Consider the following 14,195-nt stretch of genomic DNA (forward strand, 5'->3'; position numbering starts at 1 on the left):
TTGGATGGATTCAGTGCATGGAAAATTTTTCTTTTCCTTCTTTATTTTTTTTTTTTTTTTCTTTTYTTTTTTTTTTTTTTTTTTTTTTTTAAGATTTGCTTCTAAGATGCAATAAAGATTTTTTATTTGCAATTGGAGCTGCTCACGTCGTCAGTCCATATCGTCCCACCCAGTGCAGGCAGAGGTAACACACTTTGGGAAAAGGATCTCCCTCTTCCAAAGGGTTTTTACAAACTCTGTGTTGTGTTTTGGCCTGGAAGGAGCTCATTGCTTGTACCTTGGCTCTGAGGGAAGGAAAGGAGAACAAACCCAGTTCATCAGGATCTGGTTCTGATCAGCTGTGCCATTCCCTGGCTTTGACTTTACTCATGAAAAGGTTAAAAATACTTCTGMTGCCTGAATACACCCATTAGTGTACATTTCAAATGCATACAGTGACAAGGCTGAATGGTGCCCTAATGTTTTGTGYACTCAAAATGCAGTAAAAACAATTATTAAATGGGTTGAGCCTTTATTTTTTAATAGCTCTAGTTGTTCAGTATTGGTGTGAGGCTTTCTTACGTAAAAATTAAGTCCCAAAGCAAAAATCTTAGGGATTGAAGAGGTGTTTCTTCACACGAGGAAAATGGGGAAAAGCAGCTTGTATTTATGGCTGCTGAAAAGAGCTTGAAGAATATGAACCCCAAAGAATGRCACCAAAATGGGGAAAAAAGCCCTGTACTTGTACTGTATTAACATTTATGGTCATGTAGGACTTTTTTACCCCACAACAGCTGTTAAAAGCAGAATGTATGTAAATGGAAAAAGCCATTTAGTGACTGCACCCATCTGGAATTGGGGTTTTTTTCTCAGTTGCCGCCGTTCTAATTCTGTTACTAAATCTCTGTTAAAAGTGAGTTTTGCACCAAGCTTGCAGGCAGCTCTTGAGGCCCCACATTGGCAACTTTCACATATTTTATGGACTCACAGCTTAAAAGTAATCTATTTTAGAGTCAAATTATAATTAAAACCCTTTATGACAAAGTCTAACCTCATAAACCCCATTTTATACTCAGATAAGTGGCATTTTCTGCCCCTGTTGTCAGGAGCTGGACCGAGGTGGAAACCATCAGCTGGTAGGKGCTAAGCCAGCCTTGACAAAAATCCCTTCTGGGGCTGGAACATTTCATCTGCAGTTTACTCTGGTGGTTTGCTTTGGGCAGAAGTTTCCTTCGTGCTGAGGAGGCTGAAAAATCATGGAGGGTTTTACCTGTGGGCCACAGAGGTGTGAGAAAATGAGATGGTGTCGTGCTCAAGCTGAAGGATGCAGTGCCCTCAAGATGCTTCTCTTCTTCATTAAAACAATTAAAAATGTGAGACACTTCTTTCCTTGGTTATTCCGGAGCAGGCTGGGTGTCGTGTTGGCTGTGGGTGTCCTCACAGCACTGAAACTCCCACCCAAGCAGAGTTTTGCAGCCCCTGGATATGTGGGGTTAAACCCTTCCCCCTCTCAGGATATTATTAGCTGTTCTCTAAAGCTTTTCCCTCCTGCTCAAGGGTCAGTGATGGCAGAAAGGCCAAAGGGAGATGGGGAAATTGTGAGTCCAGAAAGGCAGCAGGTCCTTCTGGTGACTGGTGCTGGATGTGACCCTTTACATGTGAAAAACACTTACCTGTAACTTTGCAGAGTCMCAATCCATGGAAGGATTTCAAGTTTTGCTCCTCTAGGCACAGTRGGGGTTTATTACCCAGAAAACTCAGTGTCCAGCTCCAGCCCCACGCAGCTCCCCTGGACCTGGCTGGATGGTTCCTTTCAGCAAAATCAGCACAAAGTCCCGCTGACCCAAATCTGCTTACTCTGAGTTTTTGTGGAAGCCTCTAACTTTACATTGCAAATTATTATCCCCAGCCGTTTCGCATGAATACTTGCTAAAAATACTCGGCTTGCACAGCCAGCCGCAGTCGGGAGCTTTTTGGAAAGAAAATCTTGCAGGGGCATGGAAAATGGGGAGAAGGTGCAGCCCCAGTGGGTCCTCTCTGCTCTGGCCATGGTGATCCCTGGGCTGGTGGGACACAGCCCATGTGGGATCTGTTTTAATTCATGTTTCTGTACCCAGTGGACTGACAGCATGAGTTGTGCTGAGAGAGGAAATTCAGGGGTCTTGATCCCAGTTGGAGCTCMAAAGCCACCTCCTCCCTTGGAGACAACCTGGGCTCCCCAGCCAAGGCAGTGCATCCCATGAGGAATCCTTTCCTGGATTTTACCTGGCTGCTGCTGCCAGAAGCACTTTTGTTCTTCACGTCCCAACTGCTGCCACCACTTTCCCAGGTGTCACAAACATGTCTGTGTCCTTTCCAAGCTCCAGAACCCATCTCCCAGATCTCCAGCCSAGGAATCTCTACCACCTAAATCACTTTTATGAGTGGCGTGAAAAAAATTAACATCAAAAACATAACAGCCCAAAYACTGGGCTGGCTGAGTTTAGTTCCACACTTCAATTCAATAAAAGCCTCAACTTGAATTGACCTGAATGGGCTCCAACATTTCCAGCAGGTTGGGCTGGAGTGTCTTGGATATTGGGGGTGCTGGGAGGACTTGGCTGGGGTCCTGCTCTGTCTCTCGATGGCTGTTTTTGGAAAGGAAGACTAAAGAGTAACACCACCTTTGTGTTTTACTGACTTTTCACCTAGAGGGCTCCAAAAGGGGCAGAGTTTAAAGTAATTCCATGTTAAAACCAACTTCAGTGCAAAGAGGCAGCGATGCGGGGCAGAGAGAGGTTATTTGCTGTGCCAGCCCTGGCTCTGCCAGCTTTGGCTCTGCCAGGAGGGTTCTGGGTGCTGGGCTGGGACCAGAACAGCCCAGGGAACTGGAATCACTGTGGATGTTCCACTCAGGGGTTGGGTACCTGTCCTGGCCTGTGCCCACTGCCATCATCCCTGGGCACTGATCCCTCAGCACCTGGCCCAGGTGAGCTCATCCCCAGCCCCATTCCTGCTCCCATCTTTCTCATTTCCATCCCCATCCCCAACTCCATCCCGAGCCCCATCCTCATCCCAATCTCCCCCACAATCCCCACCCTCACTCCCATTTCCATCCCCAGCCCCATCCTTACCCTGCTCCACCTTGGCCGGGGTCAGCTGAGGACAGGCCAGCAGCCCAAAATAGCCACGATATTTCCTGTCCTTTTAAAGTTTCCTTAAAGAAAATTAATTTCCTCTGTCCTTTCGGCAGCAGAATACAAAGCAGGCAGTGCTGCCCCTTGCCCCACCTCCCTCAAACATCACCTTATTTTTCCTTATGCCAAAAAACCTCGGTGCTCTGTGGGATGGGGAGCACCCCGCTGGTGTGTGAATGTTCACATTCACAGGGGCAAAGGGGTGGGSTTTTGCTGTAATATATTAAATTATGGCAATCTGGGCACTGTGAGCAATGAGGCAGAGCCAGCCCTTCCTCCCTTTCCTAGCAGAATGAGCTGTTCCAATATTCCCTGTTTGGTTGGTTGGGTTTGCACAGCACCAGGCTGGTGGAGTCTGTGCACYCACAGTGCTGGGGCCCAAAATCGTCCTGAGTGAGCACCAGGACACAAATCTCAGATACAGGATGCAACCAGGGGTTTGCCTCCACACCACGCCTGCCCCCCAAAAATATTCAGACCCCAAACTGGGATGCAGGATTGAGAATGGCTGTTCTTCACCCCAGGGCCTGACCCTGCCCCAATGGCAGCAAAGAACAGCCCCAGCCAGGAACAGGAACTCGTATCCAGCTGGGAATTGGATATATTTTGAAGCCAGTAAAAGACCACTGAGCTCTCCAGGGAAAAGSCCAGGGTGATGTGTGTGGTTCTCAGCTCTCAAGGGAAGCTGAGGGAGGGAATGAGGGAGGGTTTGGGGCTCAATGAATCCCAGGCAGGTCCCGTTTGTCTCTCTCAGCTTCCCCGATTGGCGATTTCCAGCCCTGGTGCTGGGGTTTCATCCCTCCCAGCGCCCCTCCCGTGTGCTCCTGCTGCTCCAGGGGCAAACCTGGTGGTCACAAAATAACCCCAGGCTGTTTGCTTACCTCTCCTGGGTCAGCTGAAGGCATAACTCCCCACCAGGGCCTTGCTTGGGCTCATTTTTAGCAGTTGAAATAAGATAAAATAACTGCACCTAGGCTTGTTCTGCCCCTTGTTTCCAGGCTCTGGGGCTTTTCCTGCCTTTGCCTGTGAGCCCACCCCTTTCCCAGGATGGCTGATGCCCCTCACCTGTACCTGCCATCACAAGAAYAGGCTGTGCTGGTGGGAGAGATGGAGAGGAGCCCTGAAATCTCAAACTGTTCGAACTGGTGAGAGTTTTTTTTTAATGTTGTTTTTAATGTCTTTATTTCTGCCCCTGGGGAACCATTCCCACAGCACAGGCAGTGCTCAGTGGAGCCAGGTGCCAACAAGATTTCAGCTTTGCTGAAGGGGAGGATTTTGTTCTTCCAGGCTAGCAACACTGTGGCTCTCAGCTGCTTTCAGGTGTTTTGGACACACATCCACCACTACAGCATCTCTCCCAAGTCCCATGAAACCCAGGTGCCATCCTCTTCTCTTTCCCCCACAGATGAGCACCCTGACCCACCTGAGGACAGTTCTGGGGGTGCCACAGCTCCTGCACGAGCTGAGGGGAGGCAGAGGTGACAGAGACAGACAAGGCCAGGTATGGAGACAGGCTGTGCTCACAGCTCTGACTCCAACTGTGCCCACCAGGACAAGCAGTTGAATCACACTGCAAGCCCCAAACACCCAATGCATGTCAGGTTTCCAATAAAAACCACCAAAGCAATGCCATCCTGGGGAGGAATCAGTTTATTTTAGGATAATTCTGTTTCTGAAGAAGGATATTTTAGCAGCCTGCAACAGAAATGTGAACCAGAGGGTTAACCTGCCCGTTCGGCCTTGGCCAGCCTTGCCGATGCTCACACAAAGATTCTTGGGATTTAAAAAAAAAAAAAAAAAAGGTCCAAAATTCAAACTGTACACCTTTATACAGGATGCGTAGCTGGGGGCACTCTTTACACTGCTGTACATGCTTGGGATAATTAAGTGCAATTGGATTCAGAGCCATCCCGGGCCATTAACAAAGATAAAATACAAGCTGTGGTGGGCGGAAGCTGCACAGAGACACAGGCAAAGTGAGCTTATTGTGTTCCTGCTGCTCCAGAGTGCATTTCCCAAGGGAAGGAGSACTGGAGCACAGACAGCTTATAAACGTTCCTGCTCTCTGCAGGAGCATCTGTCMCAGCCCTGGCTTTGCTGTCCATCAGCCCCATGGCAGGGCAGCAGGGCTGGAGCCGCTCGCTCCTGGTGCAGCATTCCTGGCAGGTTCTTCTGGGCTCCCTCATGGAACGCTGCACCCCGACAGCTTGGAGGAGCCAGAAATGCAGTGGCCAGCCACAGCTTCCTGCTGGCTCCTGCTCTGAGGCATCTGCACGGGGACTGCACCTGGAGAAGCCTCTCCTGAACAGCCCCACAGTGCAGGGCTTCCAGCAGAGCCATTCCTCTGGAACAGAGGGAATGAGCCCACAGGGCCCTGCCCCGATGGCCAGCCGSGACTGGAACGTGCTCAGACTCCAGGGAAGAGCCCRCMGAGCTCTCCTGSCTGACACACACACACAACAAAAGCACAGCAGCAGCCAGGGCATGCTGAAGGTGAGCAGGGAACTTAAAATGRGGAAGAGCAAACAGGAAATCGAGGGATGAGTGGAACTGCAGCCGCTCTGCCTCAGCTCTCGATGAGCGCGGGGGAGTGTGTGACGGAGCAGGAGAGCTGGCCCAGCTCCCAGGCTCGTCCCAGCCCAGCTCCCAGCGGGTTCTTCATTCCCCAAAAGCCCTGAGGGGGCTGTGGGAGCCCCACGGTGCTCACTAGCAGCAAACCAGACACACACTGCCCCATCACCCTGCTCTGGCCGTGTCCCCGGGTCCAGGGTGCTGCCGTGTCCCGCTGAGGCGCGATGGCAGCACCGGCACTACCTCCTCTTGCGCATGCAGGTCTCCAGCCGCCCCAGCTCCTCGTAGSACTGGTAGAAAATGTCAAAGTCTCTGGAGCTCCAGCCCCTCCAGACAGCCAGGCACCGCTCCGTGTTTTCCTTCTCAAAGCAGCACACAACCGTGTCCTTTGCTACCAGAGCTGCGTCCACCAGCGTCCTGGGGATGGGACAGCAGAGCAGAGAAGGGCATTAGGGGAAGGGAATTGGGGAAGGGCATTTGGGGAAGAGCAGCTCTGCGAGTGCAGCACCAGCTCATGAGCTCTCCTTCCAGCTACACGAGCTTTTTATAAGCTGCAAATCCTTGAGCGAGGAGAATGTAACAAAGAGAGGGATTGGAAACSGTGTCACATCAAAACCAAGCAGCTCAGTGACATGGCAAAAAGGTTTTTAGAGGGATTCAGGTGCGTAAACATGCAGGTGGGGGATTAAGTCTGCCGTGGCATTTGAAGTTGCTGCTTAATCTCCTGATTTGCTAAATCCACAGACTCTTGTTCCTGCTGCCAGCYGGGCATTTTGAGAAGAGCTCCGTGCTAACACAGCTGACAGGCTGCCACAGCCTGGAATAGAGTGTGTAAATGGGATGGAGCCCAGCTCTGCCAGCTCAGGGTCTGAGCCCTGAGCCCAGAGCAGCAGGCACAGCGCTGGCAGCGCTCAGGGATCCGTGGGGTCCGTGTTGGATGTGCTGTTGGATGGGCTCCGGTAGAGCTGGCCCTGCAGACACCCCAGAGGGAGGTGGCTGGGCAGACAAGGACATTTTTGCCCTTGCAGGGTCCAAGGGAAAGGGTCCAGCCCTCACTGGGCTCCTTCTACCACTCCAGGAGCAGGTGGGGAAGGCTGGTCCCAAACGGTTTGCCCAGAATGTTCCCCAGCTGGGAGCACTGGCCACAAGACTGGCCTTGGCAGCTGGTTTTTATCACAACTGCCCCTCTCGAGCCCCCTTCCTTTCCTCCCCTCCCTGCCCTTTATCCTGCTGTTAAAGCAGGAAGAACCCATGGCCACAGTGCCTGGAGTGGGGCAGGACAAGTGTGAGATGTGGTGACACCTTGCCTGAACTCCACACTCATCTGGGTTAAAGCAAAACCAACCTAAGAGTACCTGTGACCAATAAAGAGAATTCTCTCCTCCAAACCTAAAGACAGTTCAGAGCKGAGGCAGTGGCAGGAGCCTTTGATCTCCTGTTGTGTTTGCCTGGTGGCAATAAACGATCATTTACAATCCTTAGCACTGCTTAACCTGCATTTGTTAGGACATAAATAGTACAATCCCAGGCCGGTATTTAAGTGATCAGAAGGAGCACCCCCACCTCTCCAGCAGCGATTTATTTACTCGGACTCTCCCTGGCTGCATGAAACATTTCAAATGAACGTATATAACTGCTCTCCCCTGAGCTGCAGGAGCCTTCCCGGCCTGGCACTGCCCACAGCACAAAGGTGCTCATTTAGAGCCAGAACATCAACCTGCCCCACGTGAATACAGCCACAGACAAGCGCCGTGCTCTGCATAAATACAGCTCTTGTTCCGATGGCGGGGCCGGAGCTGCCGAGCTCCTGAACCTTGTGCCAGGTGCCCCGGGAGCACCGGGGGCCAGCACCAGGCAGGATCAGGCTGACCTGATCTCATTCTGCACGGGGCTGTTTGTGCCACTGCAGGGGTGCTCGGGCTCTGGGTATTTTGGAGATCGGGGTGCAACCTTCTCCTCTCTCTGAGAGYGCACACACGCCTTGGTGTGCAAACAGCAGCCCTGTCCTCCCACCGGGCACTCCTCAGAGGCTGCTGGAAGCTGAGAGGGAGCCCCCCTGTGCCCCCAGCCCCGTGTGCCCCTGCAGACTGGGGTGGCCAGGCAGCCTCACCCGTAGGGAGCCAGCTCCCCCGCCTTCAGCACCGCCATCACTCGGCCCCGCTGCGTGCCCGACTCCTTCTCCAGCCCGATAACGATGATGTCCCCTCCTCTCCTGGAAGAGAAACGAGGGAGATGTCACATTCCCAGCACTACCGTGCTGGGTATCCATCCTCTGCAGCCACATGGTGACTCGCTGGGGAGGGGACACCACGATGCCACGTGGGCATCCCGAACCCACTGCACTGAGAGATCCCATGATGAGCAAAATCAGCCTTCCAGAGGTTTCCACCAGCTCCACRGGAGGCAGCAGGACATGCCAGGGCTGTGTCTGAGCAAAGAGGCTGCTGCTGCTGCTGTTTCCACAGTAGCTGGGAAAACAGAGCCTGGACCACCCAGGTCATTCTGCTCAACAATACAGACTTTCAAAGGGTGTACAAGATCCAYGTTCCATTGTACTGGGAACAGAATTTCCCAATGGCAACTTGGCTTTCTGGCCAGGTGAATCATGCTGGGAATTCAAAAGCTGCTGAATTAGCCTGAGTTAATCTCATGTTCAGCCAGGAGGGATTTTGGCTAAGTTGCTTTGATGAATGACCCACTTACCTGGGGATCCAGATGAGGTCTTTTACGGGAAGAATCTTGACCGCTTGGAGATGCTCCGTGTTGTCACCCGCAGGTGAAGCGTCGTGATCCAGGGAAGCCTTCAGCTCGTGGAATTTCTCAGACTCCTCAAAATCCATGGAGAAGGGCGCACTGGAAGAGCTCATGGGCGAGCTGGGCAGGCTGGAGGGGCAGCGGGTGACCCTGTTGGGAGGCGAGGAGGAGTAGGAGGACACGGAGCAGTAATCGGTGAGCGAGTCCTGGTGGTTGAGGATCTGGGTGCCCACGTCGGGGCTGTAGGTGATGCTGACGTCCCCTGACAGGCTGCTCTCCACCGGCCCGTGGCTGAGGGGGGCYGTGGCTGGGATGGCTGCCGAGGGCTGCTGGATGGTGAACATGTCCCTGAGGGGGCTGCAGTCCCCRCAGAAGTAGCGTGCACAGAGCTGGTAGCTGCTTGCGTGGTACATCACCAGGAAGTTGCTTTTGTCGTCCAGGCACCAGACCACCTCCTCGCCGTGGCACTCGGAGTTGCAGGCGATGGATGTGATGGTGGAGGGGGGGCTGAAGGGCTCCAGCCTCCTGCTGATCTCCATGGAGGCGCAGTCGATGACCAGGACGCCGGGGCCGTTGCTGTACCACACCTCGGCCCCGCTGTTGGTCACCTCCATGGCCCGCACCGGGTACGGGTTCTGCCGCGGGTCGTCGTCAGAGATGTTGAACTTGGACCTGTTGGCCGTGTGGGAGCACAGGTAGGAGCAGCTGTCCCCTGGCAGGCCCTGGGACACTGAGAACACGGCCACAAGTCCATCTGACAAGCCGGCCAGCACCACATAGGAGTTCTGCAAGAAAGAGACAATTTCATAGAATTATACAATGGCTGGGTTGGAAGCTTCAGTCAGTTCAATCAAAGTTCATCTCCTTCCATCCCTCTGCCAYGGGCAGGGACACCTTCCACTGGACCAGGCTGCTCCAAGCCCCATCCAGCCTGGCACCAAACACTTCCAGGGATGGGGAGCTCAGAGCCTCTCTGTGCCAGGACCACACCACCTTCCTAACAAAGAATTTTTTCCTATTTCTTTATTTCTCTATAACACGAGAGCTTTCAGACCCATAATCTCTGCCTGCCTCTCACATTCTGCAAGAACACCAGTAACTTACCCCCAAACAGTGATAACAGCAACATAAAAAGAAGTAATTCCCTAGAAGYTGCAGCAGAGCCACACTCCTCTCACCCAGTATTACCTCTCTCTYTACCAGCAAGGGCAGGCAGCCTGACCTGGCAGCTGGCCCTAGAGGTTAACAAATTCAAGCTGGAGTATGTTCAGAGACAGCCATCATGATCCCAGGAATCCAGCTGTAGAAGCCCAGCGCTATTCCAGAACGGAGTGAAGCTACCACTATCAGTGTAGGTAGGAGAGGAATGGAAGAAATGCAGTAAAAATGGGAAGAAGGAGCCAATATTGCCAAAAAGAAGAGCATCMATTGATTGCTCTGCATCCAGTATCTGCTGCTCTGAGAGCGCTGTTCGTCCCAGGGCTGTGCTCTGGGATCCCAAACAGCTCAGACATCCCAGCAGGGGCACAGAAGCAGCAGCAGCAGCTCAGCACAGCACCTGCTGAGTGCCACCAGCAGTTCTGCAGGTCGAGAGAAGCAGCCCCCAAAGGCACAGATGTGCTGSATCCATGTGGATCCCTCCCATCCCCTGGGCAGGAGCTGCTGAGGCAGCCACAGCTCAGGGACTCCTCCAGCTCATCCCAGCGGGGCAAAATGCTGTGAAACAGCCTGGGAATGGATCCCTGGGGAACAGAACTGACCTGACCTCGGGCCTGCACCACAAACTCCCCCATCTGCGAAGCAGATAAAACAATACTTACCTCAAAGGCCTTTCTATTTCCTCCCTGAGGAGCAATAAAGTCTAAAAAAAGACCATTTTACCCAGGATGTTTTTGCTGCTGTTCCAATCTGCCTGAACTGAGCACAGCAAACCCAACAGAACCAGACAGGACACAACCTCASCCCTCCCAAGCCTCTCCACAGTGGAAAGCCCTGCTTTTGGCATGCCATTGAGATGGGCTGAGGGCTCAGTCACTCTTTGCTGCTCATAAATTAARGGATCCCTGTGCCCTTCTTGACTCTGCCAGGCTTGGGTGAGAGYTCCCAGGCTGTTYAAACCCACAGAAAAATCAGYATTTTGACTTGCCCCAGCTCCGGARGGGCAGGTGGTGCAGGGTAAGCATGATTTAATTCCAGCTCTGCTTGCAAGGCTCACTGAGAGCCCTGGACAAAGAGAYGCTCTCTGCACTCCAAGGGTGAGTAAAACCACGAGAGCGCCGAGCCCCTGTGACTAATCCAAATCACAGCAGAACTTTACTGTAATGGGAAAAACCAGGAAAGCRAGTGGAAAGTTGTGAAATGGGGCTCGGACTAACTCAGTCCAGTCCCAATTCTCTAACCACTAATTAAAAGAAAGCCCAACGACCTGCAGTGCTCGGTGCCATGTCCCCGCTGCCATGTGGATCTGGTGCAAAGGCTCCTGGAAGTGACTTTGCCAAGGAGTTGCATCAGGAGGTTGGATCAYGGCACAACGCTTTGCACAAAGCTGGGTTTTGGGTTACTTTTTCTTTGGAAGGGAGTTCAGTTATTTAAAACTGAATAAAACAAAGCAGAATAGCCCACATTTCTCTGGTAAAGAAAAGATCCAACTTTTCCAGCCCAAAGGACCCTGCACAAGAGGCATTTCTTACTAAAAATGGAAAATTTAAACTAAAACGGGAACATCAGATATTAACTGTAATGTGGGTATGTCAAGCCAAAATGCTCCCAACGTGACACAGGACACTATTAAAATATTCAGAGATTACAATTTTGTCTCATTCAATTTGAAAATGCTGAATTACCCAAGCATAGTCTTCATAAAAATTATTTTGAATTCCTTGATTAGTGTCAGCTATTACAGAACAGAATCCTTATTCCCTTTTGTGTTCCACAGGCCAAATTTCCCTAGCAYTGAGCAGTCAGCTCCGTAACCAGGCAGAGGTGGGTCAGCGACCCCCTCCTGGTGTTACCAGCAATCCAGTGCCAAATCCTGGCCTGTCTGGGATGGCACAATGGTTGGAAGCAAACTGGGAAGATATTTTTTCCATCGGGGCATTTATTACTCTCTGCCTCGGCTGTCAGGACCTGCTCCTGTCCAGCCATTGTTGTGACCTCTCAGAGAGATAAGAAACAAGGAGCAGAAGCTCAAATGCTCAGAAATGCCCTCACCCTGSCATCCTTCCCATGACTGAGCTGAGGGTGCCACCAATTCCACAGGAGACCCCGTCAAAAGCCACGTCCCCACAGGTGCCACCCACTTGCCAGGTTTTATTCAGCACTGTCGAGGCAAAGCTCTCCTGAGCAGGRTATTCCAGCAGTGACCGAAGGCAGGCAGGGCTGCAGCCTCCAGAAACCTTAAGTAACTTTCTCAGAATTCATTTTCAACGTTTGGGCTCTGCAAAGAGCCAAGGAAAACACAGGGCAACAGAAGTGTGTTTGAAGGCTGTGCGCTGCCAGGAGGAAGGGCCGGGAGCGGGGCCGTGCCGGGGTGGGATGTGCGGGATCAGCCATCCCATCCCACTGCCAGCAGCTCGGGACAAATGGCAAAAAACGCCACACCACGGCCTGGGCATGTCCTCCTCCTCCTCCTCTTCCTCTCCTCTCGTCCCCGCGGGGTCTGGCACTGCAGCCTTTAAATGCAGCTTTTGTTTCCATGTGCTCCAGGTTGCTGCCAGAGGCCAAGGATTTGCACCCATTCAGGTTTCTCTCTCCCTCCATCTCTCTTTGTAAGAATGCTGCAAACCAAGGCAGAACGTGGCTTAGATTGCCCTTTTTAACCTGCTCATTTGCTAATTTATTGGGTTTTTTTTTCTTCAGAAAATTGTATTGTTTACCAGAAAAAATGATACTGGTGACAAAAAGCGTGCAACAAAAAGCTTAAATTGTACAAGACTTTTGCTTAGCGGGTGAGTTTCAGATTCTGGGCCCCTCTCGGCTGCTTTCATATTTCCATGATGCTTCCTTTGGATGAGAAAGCAAGTTTTGGAAAGTTATTTCTTTTGGATCAGCCTTCCCAAGGCAGTCGTAAAGAATTCCCCTTCCCAGCAACATCCCTCGGCAATTCTCTGACTAAAAGTTACCTCACATCTCACCAGCTAAAGGCTTTCTTCCCAGGGAAATGCAATTCCCTTCTCCACTGAACAGCAAGGACTGTGATAACTCTGACAGAGCTCACTGGCCGTGCAGTGAGTGTGACAAGTGTAAGCTTTCCACTCAGGTTTTTTGGAAAAACTGGCTGGTTTAGTTCTTGCCAGCCTGGTCTGCATATCCCCACGGCTGCTGCTCCAGCCATTTCACTGCCAAACTCATTCATAGGAAGGAGAGAGGAAAAAGTAAGTCCAATAAACTAAGGAGTGAGCTGAAGGGATGTGGATTTCTGGAAGGCTGGGTAGGGTTGGGGGAGGAAGGGAGGTGTCTAGACTCAATATTGCTATTGTACAGCCTGGCATTATTTATGACATTTTCTAGGCAAGCCACAAACGGGAAATAGAAACCAGGAGACATAAAGCCACTCGTAACCCCTGAGGAATGGCTTTGCAAGCTGTGTGACAGTGGAAAAGCTGAAAGAAAAAAGACTCCTTCAACTGTCTTGGACAGAACCTCAGGCACCATGAAAAAGAAATCTGCCCTAAGCATCAGAAACGAACTCCACAGTGGAGAAATGCTGCAGGTCCAGAAGCAAAGGAAAGCAGAGAAATCCCTGTGCCAACTGTGCATGGATGCCCCACTTCAGTCCCACTCACAGCACGTTTGGGAGTGCAGCAGCACACCTCACACAAAGCATCTGCCCCAGGTCTGATCCCTGCAGCAATCCCAGCAATGGACACTGGCTCAGGACAGGCTGGGGGACAAACCAGCAGCTCTGAGCRCTGCTCTGTGCTGAGCCCTCGGACACAGCCCGGCCTGCTGGCATCTGCAAAGACTACACAGCTCCCAGTAATGTTGGAACATAATTACATGTTTGCACTTGAGGTGGCTGTAAGCAAACCGGAGGTAATTTAGCTCGAAAACAGTTTTTATACATCTCCCAAGACTTGCCCGCAAGAGGCACTCCGGTCAGATTGCTGCTGCCAGAAACRGGATGGTGGCAATTCCAGGCCTAGGCAGATAACATATGACTTGTTTTAATGCCATAAGAGTAATTATCCATGATACCCGTAAGAGCATTACCCAAAACAGCTGTATTATCTAAGTGTTCTCATTCAAAACCAAAACAGGAGTGTGGCTGGGCCCAGATAACATTTATGGGTGACTGTGCACACAAATGACAGCCCAGGAAAACAGTGGGTACAAGAGGCAGGATGTATCCACACCCTCCATTAGCACTTAACAAATCTCTATTCTAATTATTGCTTCATGTCTTCTCGACTTTGCTTGATCAGCCTAAACCCTGTGTTCCAGTGATGTGGAAACGCAGCTGGAAAACTTCCTTGCCGAGCAATTTGATCTGTTTTGACTGTTTTCCCAGCAGGCTTGAAGTGCCAGCTTTGGTCCCCTGACTCAGGCTCTTGCCTGCACCTCTGTCCTCTGGCAAAGGCACAAAGCCCTGGAAACYTTCTCCTTGCAGGGCCAAAATGTTCCTGGGCATGGCAGAGTCCCTCAGCGCCAGCTGGGGTGGCAGCCTGGCCCAGCAGAGCAGTGTCACCAAGGTCCCTTTTCCTCYGGGCTCCCCCT

At 51.7% G+C, this 14,195-nt stretch overlaps 1 protein-coding gene across 1 annotated transcript in view; it reads right to left on the reverse strand.

The window, feature by feature from the left end:
* Nucleotides 1–4,795: 4,795 nt before the first annotated feature.
* The window catches only part of LRRK1 (leucine rich repeat kinase 1), a 70,464-nt gene continuing 61,064 nt past the window's right edge, over nt 4,796–14,195 (reverse strand). The window contains exons 32-34 of the mRNA XM_057375288.1: nt 8,430–9,265; nt 7,837–7,938; nt 4,796–6,143 (exon numbers count right to left, since the gene is read on the reverse strand). Coding sequence (XP_057231271.1) covers nt 5,966–6,143; nt 7,837–7,938; nt 8,430–9,265 — 1,116 coding nt within the window. The 3' untranslated portion in view covers nt 4,796–5,965. The remainder of the gene's footprint in view (nt 6,144–7,836; nt 7,939–8,429; nt 9,266–14,195) is intronic.

The sequence above is a fragment of the Malurus melanocephalus genome, unplaced genomic scaffold (genome assembly GCF_030028575.1).
Source record: "Malurus melanocephalus ecotype Western Australia unplaced genomic scaffold, MMel_1.1 scaffold_244, whole genome shotgun sequence".
Classification (NCBI taxonomy): domain Eukaryota; kingdom Metazoa; phylum Chordata; class Aves; order Passeriformes; family Maluridae; genus Malurus; species Malurus melanocephalus.